Here is a 24,740-nt window from a genome sequence, read left to right as displayed (position 1 = left end):
CTATGCTGTCTGACAAAATCACTATTTTAGTAGTTCTTTAAAGTAAATAAGGCAAACTTTTATGACTGCTGAACACCAATGATCAATCACTTAGATCGTATATTCAGGTAGAGATGCAGTATACGTATCAAAACGGCTGGATGTCCTTTGAGTGGTGGACCATTCTTGATACACACGGGAAACTGTTGAGCGTGAAAAACCCAGCAGCTTTGCAGTTCTTTACACGAACCAATGCGCCGGACACCTATTATCATACCCCGTTCAAAGGCACTTAAATAGTTTGTCTTGCCTAGTGCTGTGGCGGTAATGAAATGTTGTCAGACGGTTATTGTCATGCAAAAGACTGCCGGTCTCACGGTAGTTGACAGTTCATTAACATAAACAAGTTGATGTGTGTCTTCGGAACATCCAAATTTAAAAAGTCTAATAAATCAATTGATTTTACACCATCACAATAAATCCATTATTTATTTTAGTAAAAAAACACTATGATCTGAGTAAAAAGTATTCCAGAAGAACAGAATCTGAGTTGCTCTACTGTATGTTATGTGGCTATGCTCCATGCCATAGGCTGTAGGCTTGTTCATTTAACTGACAAGATATGCTTAGAAGTCCCATACCATTATTGTATATATGATTTAATAGTTAGAAGAATAGAATTTAACTGAATAAAATAGAAAGGATATTTTTCCCATTCCAGAGTGAGTGTGCATATGAAGTGGCTATGTTGAGTGTAAAAGTGAACATTTGAAACAGGTCCTATTCATTAGATTTAGAGTTACTTGGCAACTTTAGCTGTGAATGGTACAAACCTTAGAATGTCTTAGAAATCAAAACATATATTGGCTGCATGTATGGAATATAGGCTATTGATGACCTGAGAAAGTCAAAAAAAAATCAAGCTTGTGCTCCATTCCTTACCTCAGGCTGTTCTCTCATCAAGTCATCATATTTTCACCCAGCAGACGATTCTCAATTCAAACTTGTCTTTACTGAGATGTCAAATTAGTTTAGATTTAGAATGTCCCATTATCAAAAGGGCAGGAACAGGAACAGGGGAAAAATACATGTAATCCATATGCACTCCAATAGTGAATGGAGGCTGCGCACTCGCAACGTTTAGTCTTTCAATGATGCCAGAAAACCTACTTGGGTTTTATAGCAGAGCTGTGCTTCATGTGATATTCTGACAAACTCTGTATGCCGTGGCCTCTCTAACCCCGTTCCTGCAGCTACCCAGTGCTTACATTTGGGAAACCAAGTGAAAACTCTTCAGGAACATCGATAGTAACATGTTTTCGCAACAAAACATATTTCACTAAATTGTTGACAGCCCCTCTGCACGCTTGAGAAAGGAATGAAGGAGAGAGAGGAGGAGATGGAAACGCACGGTGGTGAGATATTCTGTATAGCTAAAGGTAATGTCATCCAATTAATTAGGAAAAAACAATCAATATTATTAGGCTATTCCAAATCATACAAAAATGCACTATAATCGTAAACTAGTTGTAAGCCGCCCTTCACAATCAATGAACCAACAGCATCACTTAAGGCTTATGTGTTCTCTACCAGACTCATGGATAGAAATGTTGGAGTGTAGCATAACGTAACCAGTACATACAGTATGCATAATGATACAGTCCACACTCAAAGGCCATTACTCTAATGTGTATCATTTTGGAGTATAGAAGAGCCCATTAATACCAAAGATCTTATATCAGTTTGTTTGATGTGTTTCTGCCATGTGTAACCCCTCATCACTGTCAAACGCTCCCTAAAACACTTCTGTGAGCAGGCCTTTCTAATCGACCTGGCCCGGGTATCCTGGAAGGACATTGACCTCATCCCGTCAGTTGAGGATGCCTGGTCTTTCTTTAAAAGTAACTTCCTCACCATTTTAGATAAGCATGCTCCGTTCAAAAAATGCAGAACTAAGAACAGATATAGCCCCTGGTTCACTCCAGACCTGACTGCCCTCGACCAGCACAAAAACATCCTGTGGCGGACTGCGCTAACATCGAATAGTCCCCGCGATATGCAACTGTTCAGGGAAGTCAGGAACCAATACACACAGTCAGTCAGGAAAGCTAAAGCCAACTTCTTCAGGCAGAAGTTTGCATCCTGTAGCTCCAACTCCAAAAAGTTCTGGGACACTGTGAAGTCCATGGAGAACAAGAGCACCTCCTCCCAGCTGCCCACTGCACTGAGACTAGGTAACATGGTCACCACCGATAAATCCATGATTATCGAAAACTTCAACAAGCATTTCTCAACGGCTGGCCATGCCTTCCGCCTGGCTACTCCAACCTCGGACAACAGCTCCCCCCCCCCCGCAGCTACTCGCCCAAGCCTCTCCAGGTTCTCCTTTACCCAAATCCAGATAGCAGATGTCCTGAAAGAGCTGCAAAACCTGGACCCGTACAAATCAGCTGGGCTGGACAATCTGGACCCTCTATTCCTGAAACTATCCGCCGCCATTGTCGCAACCCCTATTACCAGCCTGTTCAACCTCTCTTTCATATCGTCTGAGATCCCCAAGGATTGGAAAGCTGCCGCAGTCATCCCCCTCTTCAAAGGGGGTGACACCCTGGACCCAAACTGTTACAGACCTATATCTATCCTGCCCTGCCTATCTAAGGTCTTCGAAAGCCAAGTCAACAAACAGGTCACTGACCATCTTGAATCCCACCGTACCTTCTCCGCTGTGCAATCTGGTTTCCGAGCCGGTCACGGGTGTACCTCAGCCACGCTCAAGGTACTAAACGATATCATAACCGCCATCGATAAAAGACAGTACTGTGCAGCCGTCTTCATAGACCTTGCCAAGGCTTTCGACTCTGTCAATCACCGTATTCTTATCGGCAGACTCAGTAGCCTCGGTTTTTCGGATGACTGCCTTGCCTGGTTCACCAATTACTTTGCAGACAGAGTTCAGTGTGTCAAATCGGAGGGCATGCTGTCCGGTCCTCTGGCAGTCTCTATGGGGGTGCCACAGGGTTCAATTCTCGGGCCGACTCTTTTCTCTGTATATATCAATGATGTTTCTCATGCTGCGGGCGATTCCCTGATCCACCTCTACGCAGACGACACCATTCTATATACTTCCGGCCCGTCCTTGGACACTGTGCTATCTAACCTCCAAACGAGCTTCAATGCCATACAGCACTCCTTCCGTGGCCTCCAACTGCTCTTAAACGCTAGTAAAACCAAATGCATGCTTTTCAACCGTTCGCTGCCTGCACCCGCACGCCTGACCAGCATCACCACCCTGGATGGTTCCGACCTTGAATATGTGGACATCTATAAGTACCTAGGTGTCTGGCTAGACTCTAAACTCTCCTTCCAGACCCATATCAAACATCTCCAATCGAAAATCAAATCAAGAGTCGGCTTTCTATTCCGCAACAAAGCCTCCTTCACTCACGCCGCCAAACTTACCCTAGTAAAACTGACTATCCTACCGATCCTCGACTTCGGCGACGTCATCTACAAAATTGCTTCCAACACTCTACTCAGCAAACTGGATGCAGTTTATCACAGTGCCATCCGTTTTGTCACTAAAGCACCTTATACCACCCACCACTGCGACTTGTATGCTCTAGTCGGCTGGCCCTCGCTACATATTCGTCGCCAGACCCACTGGCTCCAGGTCATCTACAAGTCCATGCTAGGTAAAGCTCCGCCTTATCTCAGTTCACTGGTTACGATGGCAACACCCATCCGTAGCACGCGCTCCAGCAGGTGTATCTCACTGATCATCCCTAAAGCCAACACCTCATTTGGCCGCCTTTCGTTCCAGTTCTCTGCTGCCTGTGACTGGAACGAATTGCAAAAATCGCTGAAGTTGGAGACTTTTATCTCCCTCACCAACTTCAAACATCTGCTATCTGAGCAGCTAACCGATCGCTGCAGCTGTACATAGTCTATTGGTAAATAGCCCACCCATTTTCACCTACCTCATCCCCATACTGTTTTTATTTATTTATTTTTATTTTTCTGCTCTTTTGCACACCAATATCTCTACCTGTACATAACCATCTGATCATTTATCACTCCAGTGTTAATCTGCATAATTGTAATTATTTGCCTACCTCATGCCTTTTGCACACAATGTATATATAGACTCCCCTTTTTTTCTACTGTGTTATTGACTTGTTAATTGTTTACTCCATGTGTAACTCTGTGTTGTCTGTTCACACTGCTATGCCTTATCTTGGCCAGGTCGCAGTTGCAAATGAGAACTTGTTCTCAACTAGCCTACCTGGTTAAATAAAGGTGAAATAAAAAAAATATAAAAAAAATATATTGTATAACAGCACAATCATCATTTTCATTCCGTTTAATTCAGGTTTGGGCTCATAAACCTCAGATTCAGATTATACATATTAATAATATCTATGCATATGCATAAACTCTAATAAGCATATGGGTGTTCTGAATTAATCATCACCTTATAAAGCATTGTACATTTCGTTGCAATAGGCTATGAAATAACATCCACAACGACCATGTTTTACACTCAGTTTCAACCTGCTTTTGCACTTCTTTCTTCAAATTGATTATCATGAGGCTGTTTTGATGACCAGTGTTTGATTAGATTTTTCCATTGCATTTGCATTGATATTAGAGTGGTTAGAGGGACAGTAGAGCCCTGAGTACCAGGCCATTAGGACCTGATGGAGGGATAATAGAGCCCTGAGTACCAGGTCATTAGGACCTGATGGAGGGATAATAGAGCCCTGAGTACCAGGCCATTAGGACCTGATGGAGGGATAATAGAGCCCTGAGTACCAGGTCATTAGGACCTGATGGAGGGATAATAGAGCCCTGAGTACCAGGTCATTAAGACCTGACGGAGAGACAGTAGATCCCTGAGTACCAGGCCATTAGGACCTGATGGAGGGATAATAGAGCCCTGAGTACCAGACATTAGGACCTGTTGGAGGGACAGTAGATCCCTGAGTACCAGGCCATTAGGACCTGATGGAGGGACATTAGAGCCCTGAGTACCAGACCATTAGGACCTGATGGAGGGACATTAGAGCCCTGAGTACCAGACATTAGGACCTGTTGGAGGGACAGTAGATCCCTGAGTACCAGGAAATTAGGGCCTGATGGAGGGACAGTAGAGCCCTGAGTACCAGACCATTAGGACCTGATGGAGGGACATTAGAGCCCTGAGTACCAGACCATTAGGACCTGTTGGAGGGACAGTAGATCCCTGAGTACCAGGAAATTAGGGCCTGATGGAGGGACAGTAGAGCCCTGAGTACCAGGCCATTAGGACCTGATGGAGGGACAGTAGAGCCCTGAGTACCAGGCCATTAGGACCTGATGGAGGGACAGTAGAGCCCTGAGTACCAGGCCATGAGGACCTGATGGAGGGACAGTAGAGCCCTGAGTACCAGGCCATTAGGACCTGATGGAGGGACAGTAGATCCCTGAGTACCAGGCCATTAGGACCAGTTGGAGGGACATTAGAGCCCTGAGTTCCAGACCATTAGGAGCTGATGGTCATTAGGGTAATAATGACACATGTCCTGAGGGCATAAAAGGAAATGAACACCTTCCTTCATAGGATAGGTTGATACTACCCATGTAGTAAGTTGCCGAAACCTAGCAATGTTACATTGAGCTGGTTGAATGGAATATGAATGACAGTCATCCAACATACTGTAACAGACATAAGGTCATGCATATTAAAAAAAATAATCCTCCCTCATCTTAAACGAAACCAACCACCACTGGAACCAAAGTGTTGGTCAGTGTTTCCCAGGGGACCCTAACTACATTCGATATATGTTATATTTAGACAAAGATATAAAGAATATAGGCTCTCTAATTCATACCGTTGGACAAACAACACCCTGACTTACAGCACCACCACTGCTGGCTAGTAGCAATCTGTATTAGAGATCCTATTTGCTCTGCCCTAGCTCAGTACATTAGCTAAATGGCTTTTAACTAGTTAGCGATTAGCATTCATTTAGGCATATGCCAGCTTCCTAAGACTAACTGACTAGTGCTTTGCAGAGAGCAAGACACACAAACAAATAGTACAGAACAGAAAACACATGGATTCATATCAAGAAGCAACGTGGAAAGCGGTATCCTTCTTGTTTTGGAAGAATCTGTTGAGTGCATGCTGAGAGAATGTAAACAGCGAGGAAACACAGAGTTTCTAAACCCAGAGGCCCAACATCACAGTTTGGGGTTTTCTCGAAATCTAAAGGCAAAACCTAATTTGATAAACTGATATGTTTTCATTTTCATAAAAAACAACTGTATATCGAAGAATTGCCTTTGATTTGATGACCTGCACATGCGAAGATCGACACAACCATTAGACCCGATGACATGTTTCTGCACATGAGCTAAGCTTGATAATGTCACCACGACATCACCTACAAGGACGATCTGGGATTTCTAATGGAGAAGCCGTTTCTAGGCCTCTTTATTTCCACTCTCTTTGGAAGAACTGTGCTGCCTGCTTGAGTGACAGGGGTTGGGGTTTGGTGTGCTGGAAGCAAGCATCCGTGGGAGGGAGAGGCAGGCATTTTTGGCAGTGCACAAGGGGGAGAGAGAGTGTGAGAGGCTTGCTCATGCCAGCAGCCGGGCACAGTGGCAGGGACAACACTTTTATTATAGGAGTCATGAGGATAATGCACTTTACTGTTTGACAAATTCATGGTTTTATTTGCACAAAATCAAAATACGTTTTGATTGAGGTGACCAGGTAGAATGAGCAGATCGCACCAGTGTGACTAGTAATACATTTAACTCGTACAGCTAAGGTCAAAGGGTCGCAAAATGTGAGTAAATGGTCACAGTCTGGAGCCCTGTAAGGGACACAGAAACAGAGAGGATGAAGGATGAAGAGAGAGCCTGACCATTCCACCGGAACGGTTTCCAACAGGACTGTGAGGTTTGTGCAGAACTGGGACACCTATTCTCTGGGGTAAGACTATGAGGAGCAGCCAGCCAGCCAGCCAGGTGATGACACTGTTTCAATCTGAACAATGGCATCTCCCTGTTTGCAGAGGCCTATGTTAGAACCCCCAGGATGGGGAAAGAGAGCAAAGAAGGTCTTCTTACCTTCACAGAGTCCAGCAAACTCTTGGGGAAGAATCTTCGTAAACCCACATCTTTTCTGCAGAGGACAGAGCAGAAAGAGTACTGCATTACATCATTGATCAACAAGAATGTGTGCTCATTTCACCAAAACGAGGTCAGCAGCAGGTGAAATTGAATTAATCTGTAACCAGAGTAGTGTTTTTAAAGAATTTTAATCAAATCAAAAACATATTTTTTACATTTTCATTGTCACTGACTCTGTATCAAGCCTGGCATGTGAAAACACTACTTCTAATTATTTTTTAAATGGAGAGTTATTTAAAAAGAGATTGTCTTTAAAACAGCATAATTCCCTCTTAAAGCACCACTGTTTTCAGTTGGCTCCAGATAGAGCACCTGTCAGCTGGTAGATGGCAACAGGACTGAGGCCATTTCCATAGCTAGCTACTGTGTAGTCAACGCCACACACTCCACACCCCTCCATAGCCCTATCATTTGGTTAAGATCCAGCCAGCGGTCTCTCTGTATAGGCCAAGTACACAGTCTGGCCTATATATATAACATCACCATTCACCCAGGCAGTTTGGCTTTCTAATATCCCCGTGTGGTGGAGTGGTGTTGTTCTGGCTCTGCAACACACAGTCAGTCAGAAAATACATACTAACGCAAATATGTCCAGAACAAACAAATAATTTGCTTTGGGAACATAAAGTCACCAAGGGCCTTTCACCTCCTCCTCCTCCACCGTGCTCCAATGAGGAACATAAAGTCACCAAGGGCCTTTCACCTCCACCACCACCGTGCTCCAATGAGGAACATAAAGTCACCAAGGGCCTTTCACCTCCTCCTCCACCACCGTGCTCCAATGAGGAACATAAAGTCACCAAGGGCCTTTCTCCTCCTCCTCCACCACCGTGTTCCAATGAGGAACATAAAGTCACCAACGGCCTTTCTCCTCCTCCTCCACCACCGTGCTCCAATGAGGAACATAAAGTCACCAACGACCTTTCACCTCCTCCACCACCGTGCTCCAATGAGGAACATAAAGTCACCAACGACCTTTCACCTCCTCCACCACCGTGCTCCAATGAGGAACATAAAGTCACCAAGGGCCTTTCTCCTCCTCCTCCACCACCGTGCTCCAATGAGGAACATAAAGTCACCAAGGGCCTTTCTCCTCCTCCTCCACCACCGTGCTCCAATGAGGAACATAAAGTCACCAACGGCCTTTCTCCTCCTCCTCCACCACCGTGCTCCAATGAGGAACATAAAGTCACCAACGACCTTTCACCTCCTCCACCACCGTGCTCCAATGAGGAACATAAAGTCACCAACGACCTTTCACCTCCTCCACCACCGTGCTCCAATGAGGAACATAAAGTCACCAAGGGCCTTTCTCCTCCTCCTCCACCACCGTGCTCCAATGAGGAACATAAAGTCACCAACGGCCTTTCTCCTCCTCCTCCACCACCGTGCTCCAATGAGGAACATAAAGTCACCAACGGCCTTTCACCTCCTCCTCCACCACCGTGCTCCAATGAGGAACATAAAGTCACCAACGACCTTTCACCTCCTCCACCACCACCGTGCTCCAATGAGGAACATAAAGTCACCAACGACCTTTCACCTCCTCCACCACCGTGCTCCAATGAGGAACATAAAGTCACCAAGGGCCTTTCTCCTCCTCCTCCACCACCGTGCTCCAATGAGGAACATAAAGTCACCAACGGCCTTTCTCCTCCTCCACCACCACCGTGCTCCAATGAGGAACATAAAGTCACCAACAGCCTTTCTCCTCCTCCACCACCCCCGTGGTCCAATGAGGAACATAAAGTCACCAACAGCCTTTCTCCTCCTCCACCACCACCGTGCTCCAATGAGGAACATAAAGTCACCAACAGCCTTTCTCCTCCTCCACCACCACCGTGCTCCAATGAGGAACATAAAGTCACCAAGGGCCTTTCTCCTCCTCCTCCACCACCGTGCTCCAATGAGGAACATAAAGTCACCAACGGCCTTTCTCCTCCTCCACCACCACCGTGCTCCAATGAGGAACATAAAGTCACCAACGACCTTTCACCTCCTCCACCACCGTGCTCCAATGAGGAACATAAAGTCACCAAGGGCCTTTCACCTCCTCCTCCACCACCGTGCTCCAATGAGGAACATAAAGTCACCAAGGGCCTTTCACCTCCTCCTCCACCACCGTGCTCCAATGAGGAACATAAAGTCACCAACGGCCTTTCTCCTCCTCCTCCACCACCTTGCTCCAATGAGGAACATAAAGTCACCAATGACCTTTCACCTCCTCCACCACCGTGCTCCAATGAGGAACATAAAGTCACCAACGACCTTTCACCTCCTCCTCCACCACCGTGCTCCAATGAGGAACATAAAGTCCCCAACGGCCTTTCACCTCCTCCACCACCACCGTGCTCCAATGAGGAACATAAAGTCACCAACGACCTTTCACCTCCTCCACCACCACCGTGCTCCAATGAGGAACATAAAGTCACCAACGACCTTTCACCTCCTCCACCACCACCGTGCTCCAATGAGGAACATAAAACTAGCTCCTGATATAGGCTAGCACGGTATTCCCTATAGTGCCTTACATAGTGAGACAAAAGTAGCACACTATGTAAGGAACAGTGTGCCACTTGGGACGTACAGTAGCCATAGCCTACACGCTGTGGCTGATAGATGCAATCTGAAGATTTGACCTAGTTGTTGTGAATAAGCCAGAGACAGGATTCTGTCGTAACCGGTGGTGACAGTGTGAAGCTGCTCAGTTAAATTGGAACTAATAGCGTTTTAACTGCTTTACAGATATGAAACAAACAGACAATCATAATATCACTCAACATCATCAAATTCCCAGTTTATACTACAAAATAAATTTCATAAGAGGTTTTAAAAATAGGTTCTACTTGACTCAGCGTTCCATGGCATACATTAAGGCATTGTTGCAGAATAGATTAATGCAGTTCAATGCAAGATTAATATAATTCACCAATACATTTCAGAAAATATTGCTATCAGGTTGTAAATCACAGCTGGCCTGGTACATTGTTTGCTGCTTCCATTCGGGATGCACTGACTTTCCCCCTCATATCGTTTTTTATTCTTCCTTGGGGTGTATATGAAGAGATTTTAATAAGATGTCATGTTGTTAAATGCTGTCAGTTCCACTTTATTTTATTTATTTAACCTTTATTTTACTAGGCAAGTCAGTTGGGAACTAATTCTTATTTACAATGACGGCCTACACCAGCCAAACCCTAACACGGATGACGCTGGGTCAATTGTACTCCACCCTACAGGACTCCCAATCACGGTCGGATGTGATACAGCCTGGAATCGAACCAGGGTGTCTGTAGTGACAACTCTAGCACTGAGATCCAGGAGAGAGGACACACACGATGAAAGGCTCAGCACAGCACAGGCTCATAGAGGTGAATTGTAGGATCTCTGTTCATAGATAGTGTTAAGATAATTATGTGTATGTTGTTACTACAGAAATACATAATTTCTAAAAGTCCAATGCAGCCATTTTTTTAAATCTCAATATAAATCATTTGTATGTAACAATTAAGTGCTGGAATTGTTTTCAACTAAAATTGTCAAAAATAAACAAAAATATCTTCTTCGCAAATAGCAATTTCTCAAGCAAGAATTTTGCTAGGACTGTCTTTGAGTGGTCTGAGTGTGGAGGGGGAAACTGAAAACAAGCAGTTATGGGCAGAGAGGTTTGGAACTCTCTTTCTTATTGGTCTATTAACTAATTTACCGCCTGGTGATGTCAGCAGGCAGGTCAAAACTCCATCCCACCAAAACAGGCTGAAATTGCAGGCAGTCTTTTCAAACAGCTCAAACAGCTCAACACTAAAAGGACATTATCATCATTTTCACAACTTCACAGTATTATTCCAACCTCATAGTGTGAAAATATATATAAAACACAAGTAAAATCTAGTTTTTGACTAAGTAAAATAATCACTTACTCTAATAATTCATAATTTGATTTCTTATCCAGGGCATTTCCTCGCATTTCCCTAAAAAATCTCCTGTAACAGAAAACAAAAGATAATAAACAATTTGTGAGTTGTCAAACTGTTTATCTAATTATGGAATATTGGACGAGTACATGAATTCACTGTTTATAAGATATCAAATATCAAGTATTTAAAATAGAACTCACCTGATTTCAAGGCAGCCCAATTTAAGTGCAATGTCTTGGTCGACTCGATCAGCTACCTCCAACATGTAGTCACTCTTGACCTGAGAAACATCATCACAGTCATTCTCCATGACAACATGTTGTCACGCTTGACCTGAGAAACATCATCACAGTCATTCTCCATGTAGTCACTCTTGACCTGAGAAACATCATCACAGTCATTCTCCATGTAGTCACTCTTGACCTGAGAAACATCATCACAGTCATTCTCCATGTAGTCACTCTTGAACTGAGAAACATCATCACAGTCATTCTCCATGACAACATGTAGTCACTCTTGACCTGAGAAACATCATCACAGTCATTCTCCATGACAACATGTAGTCACTCTTGACCTGAGAAACATCATCACAGTCATTCTCTATGACAAAGAGAACTACTAAAGTAGTGACAGGTAGTGTAGAGAGCATTGTGAATCTATTGTAAGACAGCAACAGGTAGATGGAAAGAGGTCCTCAGTTACTTGTGGATGTCATCAGATGCTCAGCTGGTAAAGCAATGCCAGGATAGCGGGTTCAATTCCCTGGACCACCCATGCGTAAGTCGCTTTGGATAAAATCGTCTCCTAAATGGCATATATTATATGATTATATTATGAATTAGTTAGTCTGACTGAGCTGCAGCTGATGGGTCCAGCTCACATGGACTGAGCCACGAGACTTGAGGCTACCTCAGATCTCTAAGAGAGAAAACACCAAAGCTTGTATTTAACAGCAGCAGGTGGCCGTCCTATCACCTCTGACCAGAACACCAGCCATCGATGTCTATTCATTTCTAGGTGGTTCTACATGTTGAATCGCTGCCGTTCCTAACACCCAGCAGGTGGCCGTCCTATCACCTCTGACCAGAACATCAGCCATCAATGTCTATTCATTTCTAGGTGGTTCTATATGTTGAATCGCTGCCGTTCCTAACACCCAGCAGGGGATGGCTGCCGTTCCTAACACCCAGCAGGGGATGGCTGCCGTTCGTATCACTCAGCAGGGGATGGCTGCCATTCATATCACCCAGCAGGGGATGGCTGCCATTCGTATCACCCAGCAGGGGATGGCTGCCGTTCGTATCACCCAGCAGGGGATGGCTGCAGTTAGTATCACCCAGCAGGTGATGGCTGCCGTTCGTATCACCCAGCAGGGGATGGCTGCCGTTCGTATCACCCAGCAGGTGATGGATGCCGTTCGTATCACCCAGCAGGGGATGGCTGCCGTTCCTAACACCCAGCAGGTGATGGCTGCCGTTCGTATCACCCAGCAGGGGATGGCTGCCGTTCGTATCACTCAGCAGGGGATGGCTGTCGTTCCTAACACCCAGCAGGGGATGGCTGCAGTTCGTTTCACCCAGCAGGGGATGGCTGCCGTTCGTATCACCCAGCAGGGGATGGCTGCCGTTTGTATCACCCAGCCGGTGAGGGCTGCCATTCATATCACCCAGCAGGGAAAGGCTGCCGTTCGTATCACCCAGCAGGGGATGGCTGCCGTTCGTATCACCCAGTAGGTGATGGCTGCCATTCATATCACCCAGCAGGTGATGCTACCAGACTGTAGCCACACACAGCTTTTAGCTGTTGGACTTTCTGGTGGGTTTATTCTCTAGGAACCTCTGGCCAGCAGCCCAGACAGCAATATAACACACTCTCAGTCACACCGTACCACCCCAGCAGGGCCGTTTCAATGTCACCAAAAGCTATTTAACAGAGTTTATATAGCCTGCAGCCATTTTAAGTATAGCCAGCTGACCTTGTCACACATTGTCCTCTACCTGTTGTGAAAAAAATCATAATACACAACAGTGCATGTCTGATAAACAGAGAGGGAAGAACACTGAATGGTTTCTGTCCACACCTGACAGTCATAACTCAATCTAAATATGGTTTCTGTCCACACCTGACAGTCCCAACTCAATCTAAATATGGTTTCTGTCCTCACCTGACAGTCCCAACTCAATCTGAATATGGTTTCTGTCCACACCTGACAGTCCCAACTCAATCTGAATATGGTTTCTGTCCACACCTGACAGTCCCAACTCAATCTGAATATGGTTTCTGTCCACACCTGACAGTCCTAACTCAATCTAAATATGGTTTCTGTCCACACCTGACAGTCATAACTCAATCTAAATATGGTTTCTGTCCACACCTGACAGTCCCAACTCAATCTGAATATGGTTTCTGTCCACACCTGACAGTCCCAACTCAATCTGAATATGGTTTCTGTCCACACCTGACAGTCATAACTCAATCTAAATATGGTTTCTGTCCACACCTGACAGTCCCAACTCAATCTGAATATGGTTTCTGTCCACACCTGACAGTCCCAACTCAATCTGAATATGGTTTCTGTCCACACCTGACAGTCATAACTCAATCTGAATATGGTTTCTGTCCACACCTGACAGTCCCAACTCAATCTAAATATGGTTTCTGTCCACACCTGACAGTCCCAACTCAATCTGAATATGGTTTCTGTCCACACCTGACAGTCCCAACTCAATCTAAATATGGTTTCTGTCCACACCTGACAGTCCCAACTCAATATGAATATGGTTTCTGTCCACACCTGACAGTCATAACTCAATCTGAATATGGTTTCTGTCCTCACCTGACAGTCATAACTCAATCTGAATATGGTTTCTGTCCACACCTGACAGTCCCAACTCAATCTAACTATGGTTTCTGTCCACACCTGACAGTCCCAACTCAATCTGAATATGGTTTCTGTCCACACCTGACAGTCCTAACTTAATCTGAATATGGTTTCTGTCCACACCTGACAGTCCCAACTCAATCTGAATATGGTTTCTGTCCACACCTGACAGTCATAACTCAATCTGAATATGGTTTCTGTCCACACCTGACAGTCATAACTCAATCTGAATATGGTTTCTGTCCACACCTGACAGTCCCAACTCAATCTGAATATGGTTTCTGTCCACACCTGACAGTCCCAACTCAATCTGAATATGGTTTCTGTCCACACCTGACAGTCCCAACTCAATCTGAATATGGTTTCTGTCCACACCTGACAGTCCCAACTCAATATGAATATGGTTTCTGTCCACACCTGACAGTCCCAACTCAATCTGAATATGGTTTCTGTCCACACCTGACAGTCATAACTCAATCTGAATATGGTTTCTGTCCACACCTGACAGTCCCAACTCAATCTGAATATGGTTTCTGTCCTCACCTGACAGTCCCAACTCAATCTGAATATGGTTTCTGTCCACACCTGACAGTCCTAACTCAATCTGAATATGGTTTCTGTCCACACCTGACAGTCCCAACTCAATCTGAATATGGTTTCTGTCCTCACCTGACAGTCCCAACTCAATCTGAATATGGTTTCTGTCCACACCTGACAGTCCTAACTCAATCTGAATATGGTTTCTGTCCTCACCTGACAGTCCCAACTCAATCTGAATATGGTTTCTGTCCACACCTGACAGTCCTAACTCAATCTGAATATGGTTTCTGTCCTCACCTGACAGTCCCAACTCAATCTGAATATGGTTTCTGTCCACACCTGACAGTCCTAACTCAATATGAATATGGTTTCTGTCCTCACCTGACAGTTCCAACTCAATCTGAATATGGTTTCTGTCCACACCTGACAGTCATAACTCAATCTGAATATGGTTTCTGTCCACACCTGGCAGTCATAACTCAATCTGAATATGGTTTCTGTCCACACCTGACAGTCCCAACTCAATCTGAATATGGTTTATTTCCTCACCTGATGGTAGAAGTAGTTCAGTGTAGGTTTATCTTCTGAAAAATGGTTCAAGAATCCTTTTGGCAAGTAGCGTATCCGTAGCTCATACCTGTGGAGAAAGAAATGCCATATGGTTAGCTCGATGCTAACGAGGACGAAGGACAACTCAGAAACAAGGTTCCAAAGGAACACATTGATACAGAAGAGTTAGGACAGACAGAATGCTGTTTTGATATCTAACATCTAACCTCTGTGTGTTATTATACAGCGCTGTGAATGTGGAAGCTGTATGGTACAAGTCAGCACGTTGTCATTATTCTGTACTTTCCCAGTGGATCCTTTCATATGGAACTTATCAAAGAGATCAGTGAGACTGAGGCTGCGTCCCAAATGGCACCCTATTACCTACATAGTGCACTACGTTTGACCAGAACCTTATGGGCCCTGGTCAAAAGTAGTGCCCTATATAGGCATAGACATCATCGAGACATCATCATCATTACCTTTGGCAGGGAGAGACCTCAATGATCATTCCTGGAATAACTATAACATCCAGCCACAGCTTTCTGATCAACCTACAAGGTGAAATAAACTACTGAACTGCTTGAAATAGCTGCTTGTTCAAACTCTGTTCTAAGCCTGTTCCTTGTAATTACAAAGTCTCTGGCTAGAGAAAAGCTTTCCTGGCTCTGTCAGATCAGATGGTATTTGTAGTTCTGGTGTTTTCTACTCAGCTGTGATCTACACCAGAGAGAGATAATAGAACAGCAGCCAGTGGAAGGTACATGACTCAGTACATTGAGATTCTATGTGTAAAAGGCAAGTCATTCATTTGATGTCTGTACGAATGGCTTGAGGACAGTGTCATGGGTATTGAATGAGTATTTTAGAGTGTCTGCTGGTCTGTCAACACTTCCATTGAACCAGTGTTCTAGAATGTTTCTTCGATGAACATGCTATTGATCCGACTGCGAGAGCCAATGTTCAAGATAAATTTCCCTTTGACAATGAGGTCAATTAGGATCATTTTCTCCTAATGTATCAATCGCTTGCTTTTATTGTGCAACCTACGTACCATTCACCAGCTCAACAACAGAGACACAGAAAGACAAGCAGTAACAGGCTCCATGGCATGAAAGCATTGAGACGAGGTCACACCCCCCCCCCCCCCCCCCCCCACACACACAGATATCCATCCATTATCCATTCTTCCTTTCAACGGCCTTGTACAGCCTGGTGAGGAATGCAAGGCTAATGAGACACATAGCATGTGATCTGACACTGGATGTGTCCCAAATGGTCACCCTGTTTCCTATATAGCCCCTACAGGCCCTGGTCAAAAGTAGTGCACTTTAAAGGTAACATGGAACCATTTGGGATGCAGGCATTGAAAGGCTCTAAACAACAGAAATGTAACAAATGGACACTGCAATAGGTCTACTTCCTGTGTTTAACAACTACAGCATCTGAATGGACACGGCAATAGGTCTACTTCCTGTGTTAAACAACTACAGCATCTGAATGGACACTGCAATAGGTCTACTTCCTGTGTTAAACAACTACAGCATCTGAATGAACACTGCAATAGGTCTACTTCCTGTGTTTAACAACTACAGCATCTGAATGGACACGGCAATAGGTCTACTTCCTGTGTTAAACAACTACAGCATCTGAATGGACACTGCAATAGGTCTACTTCCTGTGTTAAACAACTACAGCATCTGAATGGACACTGCAATAGGTCTACTTCCTGTGTTAAACAACTACAGCATCTGAATGGACACTGCAATAGGTCTACTTCCTGTGTTAAACAACTACAGCATCTGAATGGACACTGCAATAGGTCTACTTCCTGTGTTAAACAACTACAGCATCTGAATGGACACTGCAATAGGTCTACTTCCTGTGTTAAACAACTACAGCATCTGAATGGACACTGCAATAGGTCTACTTCCTGTGTTAAACAACTACAGCATCTGAATGGACACTGCAATAGGTCTACTTCCTGTGTTAAACAACTACAGCATCTGAATGGACACTGCAATAGGTCTACTTCCTGTGTTAAACAACTACAGCATCTGAATGGTGTTTGATTTTTGCTATTACTGACGATACAGGGCTTATTCTATCGCTAGAAGGAATTAAGGCTGAATAAAGAGACTATTTCATAATGAATGAGCAGCACTAACAACAGCACACAGTCACTGAGTATCCCCTGAGCTAACTTCAGCAGAGAACCACTAACAACAGCACACAGTCACTGAGTATCCCCTGAGCTAACTTCAGCAGAGAACCACTAACAACAGCACACAGTCACTGAGTATCCCCTGAGCTAACTTCAGCAGAGAACCACTAACAACAGCACACAGTCACTTCATTTCCTCTGTATTATTTATCTCCATTACTTCTGCACTGATGCCTGACTGAGACGAGGTGGGGACAGACAGAATGAGCTCTGCTGTGGTGGTTGTGGTCTACAGTATAAAGCATGCATTATCTCACTGTGTTCAATGGTAGCTCCTACCGTCCTATGCAAATACAATGCTGCTTAGGAACAGAACAGGTTGTTCCGCGAGGTAGAACGTATTGTATCATTGAGTATTCTTAGAACATTCACATTCACAGAACAGTTACGTTCCATCTTGATTTGTGAGCAGCACAGTTGGGATTCATATAGAATTCTGAGGACAGGTGGCCAGGGTTTAAACTGAGTCATGAAACGCCTGCTGTCATGTTTTTATTCTTTGGGAACATCTATCTAGGCCTGCTACATTATTCAAATGTATTCTTCCAGCTGGACACATTTCAGAATTGAAGAGATGCATGCACACATGCACGCAAGCACACACACAAGCACACACACAAGCACACACAGACACAAAGTTATAATAAGGTGAGTGAGAAGAAACCTGCCCAGAAAACAGTGGTGTCTGTAAGAGGAAGGCTGGATACAGTTCTAAATCTCGTCCTTTACCTCCCATGTCAACACACTGCCCTGTCTGGCCGTGAAGGAAGCAGAGGTGAGGGGGAGTACAGTCTGAAATATCACCCAAATAAAAGCTGTCTAGACATTGCTCTGCTATCTCTGATATGGCATTTCTCTCTCCATATCTTCACTCAGTCAGGAGTAGAAGGGAATCTATCAGCATTAGGCTCCAACATCAAACACTGAGATCACATCAACAGATAGTTCAGTCCTCTCTAATTACTCTCCTCCTCAACACTCTCAGTTGACTTTGTCAGTGAATCTCTCATTGTAGTCTAATTTCCCTTCCAATAACAGTGATGAGACCGGAGGAAGCCTGTATCTCAGCCTATAGAAGCCTAATTACACTGGAACGTCATATGAAGGGTTTTCAGCCTGCTTCTGAGGAACCATGATTTATGCAGGCAGATTGGAAGGAAATTCAAGGCCACTCGGCCCAACTAACAGGATGGCAACAATTGATTTTCGGTTCCGTTGCAACTCTGCCCAATTCCCCCATCAGTGGGTTTACATTTGAAAATACAAGGCACATAAAGTCCTGATTTCATCCCCTTACTACATTGATTAAATAACCAAGCGCCTTGCAATGACATAGACTGCACACATCTCCCTGGTAACAAGGTCACTTCTATCCGTGACATACTTTAGCCCCTTGGCTTTGCCACTGGTCTGAATCCATTAAAACAACCAAATTCGTTCCCATATTTTCTCTTCCAAAAAACAGGCCTAGGAAATCTGCCATTTTAGCTAGTGAGCACTAGTTAGACAGTTTAAGCATGGTCAAGCATTTCAAGGGGCAAGGCTGTAGCCTGGATGGCTTACTCACATAATTGAGTTATGAATTAAGTTATGCAAAGCTCATAAGGTGCTGTACATGTGCTTATAATGCATTATGATGATGGTATTCATAGGAAGTGTTTGAATATTTATATTAAAGCAGAATTACATGGAGCCAATATGCATAAAGGCGGCAGCGTCAAGGCTTTTAAGGTGACAGAGCAGTGTAGATATGGCTTTATACAGTATTTCAACGTGTCTATGTAGCCTGCTCCCAGATCAGTTTGTGCTGTTTTGCCAAAGCAACAATGACAATAGGAGTTGGTCAAACAGCACACACGGACAGAACTGGGACCAGGGATCAGCAGTGTAAATATAGCTTCATACAGTATGTCTCTGTCCTAGTTCTTACCTCCACTCGTCCTGAGGGTGGAGCAGCTCGTACCTCTCCCTGACGCGGGACACCCCCATGTCGGGGTGCAGCCAGTGGATGTTCCCTGAGCGCAGGTGGCTGAGACGCAGGCCCAGACAGGAAACACACTTCACCTTGTGGATGTCTGCTATCTTCTGGATGATACCCTGTCAGGAGACACACGTGTAGACACACACTTAGGCTATAGAGTCACTCTGAAATGAATTTTAGTCAATGTCAATGGACAGACGTGTAGACAGTATACACACTGAGGTTAGAGGAGGAATCACTCAGAGATGAGATTCAAATCAACAACACGTCAGTCATAATCCCTAAAAGATCAGTATGGCTGTGTTCCAAATGGCACCCTATTCCCTTTGCGGACGAAGAGTTTGATTGACAGTAATCGACAGTAATGAACTGTCCTACAGATTGTAGTTTGTGATTCAGAGGGCAGGAGATATAGATAAATGAATAGCAGTCATAGTGACATATTGGTAGTGTGACAGACAGCAGTGGGGAGGGCCTTCCTTGACCCATCCATCCCTGTAGTCCAGGAGAACCGTCTATTCACCCATCCATCCCTGTAGTCCAGGAGAACCATCTATTCACCCATCCATCCCTGTAGTTCAGGAGAACCATCTATTCACCCATCCATCCCTGTAGTCCAGGAGAACCATCTATTCACCCATCCATCCCTGTAGTCCAGGAGAACCATCTATTCACCCATCCATCCCTGTAGTCCAGGAGGACCATCTATTCACCCATCCATCCTTGTAGTCCAGGAGAACCATCTATTCACCCATCCATCCCTGTCGTCCAGGAGAACCACCTATTCACCCATCCATCCCTGTAGTTCAGGAGAACCATCTATTCACCCATCCATCCCTGTAGTCCAGGAGAACCATCTATTCACCCATCCATCCTTGTAGTCCAGGAGAACCATCTATTCACCCATCCATCCCTGTAGTCCAGGAGAACCATCTATTCACCCATCCATCCCTGTAGTCCAGGGGTGACATCTATTCACCCATCCATCCCAGTAGTCCAGGGGTGACATCTATTCACCCATCCATCCCTGTAGTCCAGGAGAACCATCTATTCACCCATCCATCCCTGTAGTCCAGGAGAACCATCTATTCACCCATCCATCGCTGTAGTCCAGAGGTGACATCTATTCACCCATCCATCCCTGTAGTCCAGGGTTGACATCTATTCACCCATCTATCCCTGTAGTCCAGGAGAACCATCTATTCACCCATCCATCCCTGTAGTCCAGGAGAACCATCTATTCAACCATCCATCCCTGTAGTCCAGGGGTGACATGAGGACTCCAGGGGAACCATCTATTTATAACAGTAGATAGAATAGAAAGAACAGCTTGGCAGAGTTACACTGAATGATAGATCGTCCTCTCTCTCTCTTCCAGGAAGAGATTGTCATTGTGTGCAGAATCAAGGGAAGGGGAGCGGGGCGGGTTAAATAATCCATCATTGAAATGCCACTATGGGGCTTATGACACAATCTGAGAAGTGACACCCCTGCTTGGTTAAAATGATTAACGAGAAGACCTCCCCATCTCTTTCAGGGATGACATGTTCCATCACATCCCTCAACATCATCTGACATCACTACTTCAGGTATTGAAGTTAGAGGCCATTGAAGCATAAATTAGAAGCAGTCTACTTTGAAATGAAGCGCTTTGCCATTCCAGAGCCAGACACCTAACAGAAGAGATGTGGTAGCAAAGCCTTTTGGAATCTTTACCAATAAACACCTGTTTAACTAGCTATTCTTTTCACCTCCTAAACTCTCTTAGTCTTGTTTCATCTGAATAGAAGTCATTATTAAACCTAACGGGGATGGAAGACACTAAATGTAGAAATGTCAACCTCATAAATACCCGGGTTGTGTTCAGTAGGGAGAAAACGTTTTGAAACACTTTAAAATTGTGAAGTAGTCCGAGGTACTAAGTGAATTTGTCTAATAAGAAAACTTGTTTTCATTTTCTGTTACAAAACATTGTAGCTACAGTGGGACCTACTGAACGGCAGGTAGCCTAGCGGTTAAGAGCTTTGGGCCAGTAACCAAAAGGTTGCTGGTTCGAATCCCTGAGCCGACTGGTTGAAGCATCTGCCGATGTGCCCTTGAGCAAGGCACTTAACCCGAATTGCTCCTGGAAGTCGCTCTGGATAAGAGTGTCTGCTAAATGACTAAAATGTAAATGTTAAAGGAACATCGCCCAGGTGATAGGGGGAGTTCTACAGTGAGACGCTCAAGGAAGGAACATCGCCCAGGTGACAGGGGGAGTTCTACAGTGAGACGCTCAAGGAAGGAACATCGCCCAGTTGACAGGGGGAGTTCTACAGTGAGACGCTCAAGGAAGGAACATCGCCCAGGTGACAGGGGGAGTTCTACAGTGAGACGCTCAAGGAAGGAACATCGCCCAGGTGATAGGGGGAGTTCTACAGTGAGACACTCAAGAAAGGAACATCGCCCAGGTGACAGGGGGAGTTCTACAGTGAGACGCTCAAGGAAGGAACATCGCCCAGGTGACAGGGGGAGTTCTACAGTGAGACGCTCAAGGAAGGAACATCGCCCAGGTGACAGGGGGAGTTCTACAGTGAGACGCTCAAGGAAGGAACATCGCCCAGGTGACAGGGGGACTTCTACAGTGAGACACTCAAGGAAGGAACATCGCCCAGGTGATAGGGGGACTTCTACAGTGAGACACTCAAGAAAGGAACATCGCCCAGGTGATAGGGGAACTTCTACAGTGAGACGCTCAAGGAAGGAACATCGCCCAGGTGATAGGGGGAGTTCTACAGTGAGACGCTCAAGGAAGGAACATCGCCCAGGTGATAGGGGGAGTTCTACAGTGAGACGCTCAAGGAAGGAACATCGCCCAGGTGATAGGGGGAGTTCTACAGTGAGACACTCAAGGAAGGAACATCGCCCAGGTGATAGGGGGAGTTCTACAGTGAGACACTCAAGGAAGGAACATCGCCCAGGTGATAGGGGGAGTTCTACAGTGAGACGCTCAAGGAACGAACATCGCCCAGGTGACAGGGGGAGTTCTACAGTGAGACGCTCAAGTCCCACATGACTGTCTTACATATGACACATTTCCATACAGTGTTTTAGCAAAAAGGCCCAAAATTCTCTGTTTCCATCTAAAGGCGCTAGCATGCCTCAGTTCAGCTGGTGGCTAGCCTGAAGTCATCTAGGCGAACTGAATGAGTGTCCTCGCATACTCCCTTAAAAAACATTTGCTTGAAAAACTAGAAAAAATACACAATAGTACTGTTTGTCCATTTAGAGAAGCCGTAGCCAGAGTACACTTCAGCAAAATAGTCAGAATTAATCTAAGATAACTCAAGAAATCTGTCATTCATTTGGACGTTTGTGCGGAGGAGATCTTGGTTGAGCAATTTTACATCTAACTAAGACATTTGGTGCAGTATTTCTCAATTAAAAAAATTGCATGAAAGCAGGTCGTCTCTCATTGAATGACAACAAAGTCTTTATTGAACAATGCTTATTGTTGACCAATCACCAACAAAGTCTTTATTGAACAATGCCTACTGTTGACCAATCACCAACAAAGGGGCCTAGACTTCAGCTACTGACTTCGGCTTGCCTCAAGAAAGATGTGTGCAGCCGGAAAAACCCTTATCGAAATCCAAAACGAACTAAACGTCACAAAATGGCATCATAATATATTCACTAACTCTTCCTAACTGTTTTGTCTGGGAACCATTTGGAAGCCTTAAGCAGGCCGGCACCGTGTCCCACTGGGCCATGGCTCCGGCGGACTTGCTCTCACCTGGGGCCAAAGCCAGGCCACTGGTACTTTTCAGCTGGCATTTACATAACATTGGCAAACTGTGGACTTTAACACCTTCTCACAAAGCACCTTCTCACAAGTCCTCAATGTCAGCCCTAGCTATGGAAACACAATTTCCCTAATATACCATTAGGGTGTATTTTTTTTATTTGACCTTTATTTAACTAGGCAAGTCAGTTAAGAACAAATTCTTATTTTCAATGACGGCCTAGGAACAGTGGGTTAACTGCATGTTCAGGAGCAGAACTAGTGTAACACTGATGTTAAAGTTGAAAAGCAGCAATAGTGCACTTCTTTTGACCAGGGCCTATAGGGCTGTATAGGGAACAGGGAGCCATTTGGGACACTCAGTGTGTTGATAGGTAACTGTCTGTCTGTCTACTAGGTAGAGTTGATAGGTAACTGTCTGTCTGTCTGTCTGTCTGTCTGTCTGTCTGTCTGTCTAGTAGGTAGAGTTGATAGGTAACTGTCTGTCTGTCTGTCTGTCTGTCTGTCTGTCTAGTAGGTAGAGTTGATAGGTAAACTGTCTGTCTGTCTGTCTAGTAGGTAGAGTTGATAGGTAAACTGTCTGTCTGGTAGGTAGAGTTGATAGGTAATTGTCTGTCTGTCTGTCTGTCTAGTTGGTAGAGTTGATAGGTAACTGTCTGTCTAGTAGGTAGAGTTGATAGGTAATTGTCTGTCTGTCTGTCTGTCTAGTATGTAGAATTGATAGGTAATTGTCTGTCTGTCTGTCTGTCTGTCTGTCTGTCTGTCTGTCTGTCTGTCTGTCTGTCTGTCTGTCTGTCTGTCTGTCTGTCTGTCTAGTAGGCAGAGTTGATAGGTAATTGTCTGTCTGTCTGTCTGTCTAGTTGGTAGAGTTGATAGGTAATTGTCTGTCTGTCTGTCTAGTTGGTAGAGTTGATAGGTAACTGTCTGTCTGTATGGACAGTATGTGTCCCTACTGTACGAATGATAGGGAGAGACTATACAGACAGTAACCTAAAGAAGCATAGTTGCTGTAACTGTGGTAAACTGTGTTTACCCAATCAGCTGCTCAGCTCACCCTGATGTCAGTGGCGTCTCCGTGGCGGATGTGGCTGGCCCAGGTGGATGGTTCACTGTTGCTCTCCAAGTAGTGGTGGATCTTGAGCACGCGGTCCATGGTCCCCGGCTTTGACACCCCACCGCCCAACCCAGCATGGTGGTTCAGGTTGGGGTCCAGGCACGCTGACGCCATGCTTCCTTTGGTGGGGGCTAGCTGTCTGTCATATTCTGAAGGTAGAGAGACAGAGGGGAGAGAAAGAGAGAGAGAGAGAGAGAGGAGGGATGCAAAGAGAGAGATGGGGGAGGGAGAGGTAGAGAGAGAGCGAGAGATAGGGGAAGTAGAGATAGAAAGAGAGAGAGAGGAGGGATGCAAAGAGAGAGATAGGTGAGGGAGAGGTAGAAAGAGAGAGAGCGAGAGATAGGGGAAGTAGAGAGAGAAAGAGAGAGAGAGAGGAGGGATGCAAAGAGAGAGATAGGGGAGGCAGAGGTAGAGATAGAGAGCGAGAGAGATAGGGGAGGTAGAGAGAGAGAGAGAGAGAGAGAGAGAGAGAGAGAGAGAGAGAGAGAGAGAGAGAGAGAGAGCAAGAGAGAGGAGGTAGAGAGAGAGAGAGAGAGATAGAGGCGGTAGAGAGAGAGAGATAGAGAGAGATAGAGGAGGTAGAGAGAGAGAG

General features: G+C 45.1%; 1 protein-coding gene across 8 annotated transcripts in view; it reads right to left on the bottom strand.

Moving 5' to 3' along the window:
• Window positions 1-24,740, bottom strand: part of LOC110507293 (focal adhesion kinase 1-like) — a 134,169-nt gene that overhangs the window by 73,788 nt on the left and 35,641 nt on the right. For all 8 annotated transcript variants that reach the window (XM_036937413.1, XM_036937415.1, XM_036937418.1 and 5 more), the window contains 6 exons: window positions 24,089-24,297; window positions 19,200-19,366; window positions 15,046-15,133; window positions 11,276-11,355; window positions 11,079-11,141; window positions 7,096-7,150 (listed from right to left, as the gene is read on the bottom strand). In XM_036937413.1, coding sequence (XP_036793308.1) covers window positions 7,096-7,150; window positions 11,079-11,141; window positions 11,276-11,355; window positions 15,046-15,133; window positions 19,200-19,366; window positions 24,089-24,297 — 662 coding nt within the window. The remainder of the gene's footprint in view (window positions 1-7,095; window positions 7,151-11,078; window positions 11,142-11,275; window positions 11,356-15,045; window positions 15,134-19,199; window positions 19,367-24,088; window positions 24,298-24,740) is intronic.

This window comes from Oncorhynchus mykiss, chromosome 2 (assembly GCF_013265735.2).
Source record: "Oncorhynchus mykiss isolate Arlee chromosome 2, USDA_OmykA_1.1, whole genome shotgun sequence".
NCBI classification, from domain to species: Eukaryota; Metazoa; Chordata; class Actinopteri; order Salmoniformes; family Salmonidae; genus Oncorhynchus; species Oncorhynchus mykiss.
The sequence above is the reverse complement of the archived record's forward strand: the minus strand, read 5'-3'. Positions and strand labels throughout refer to the sequence as shown.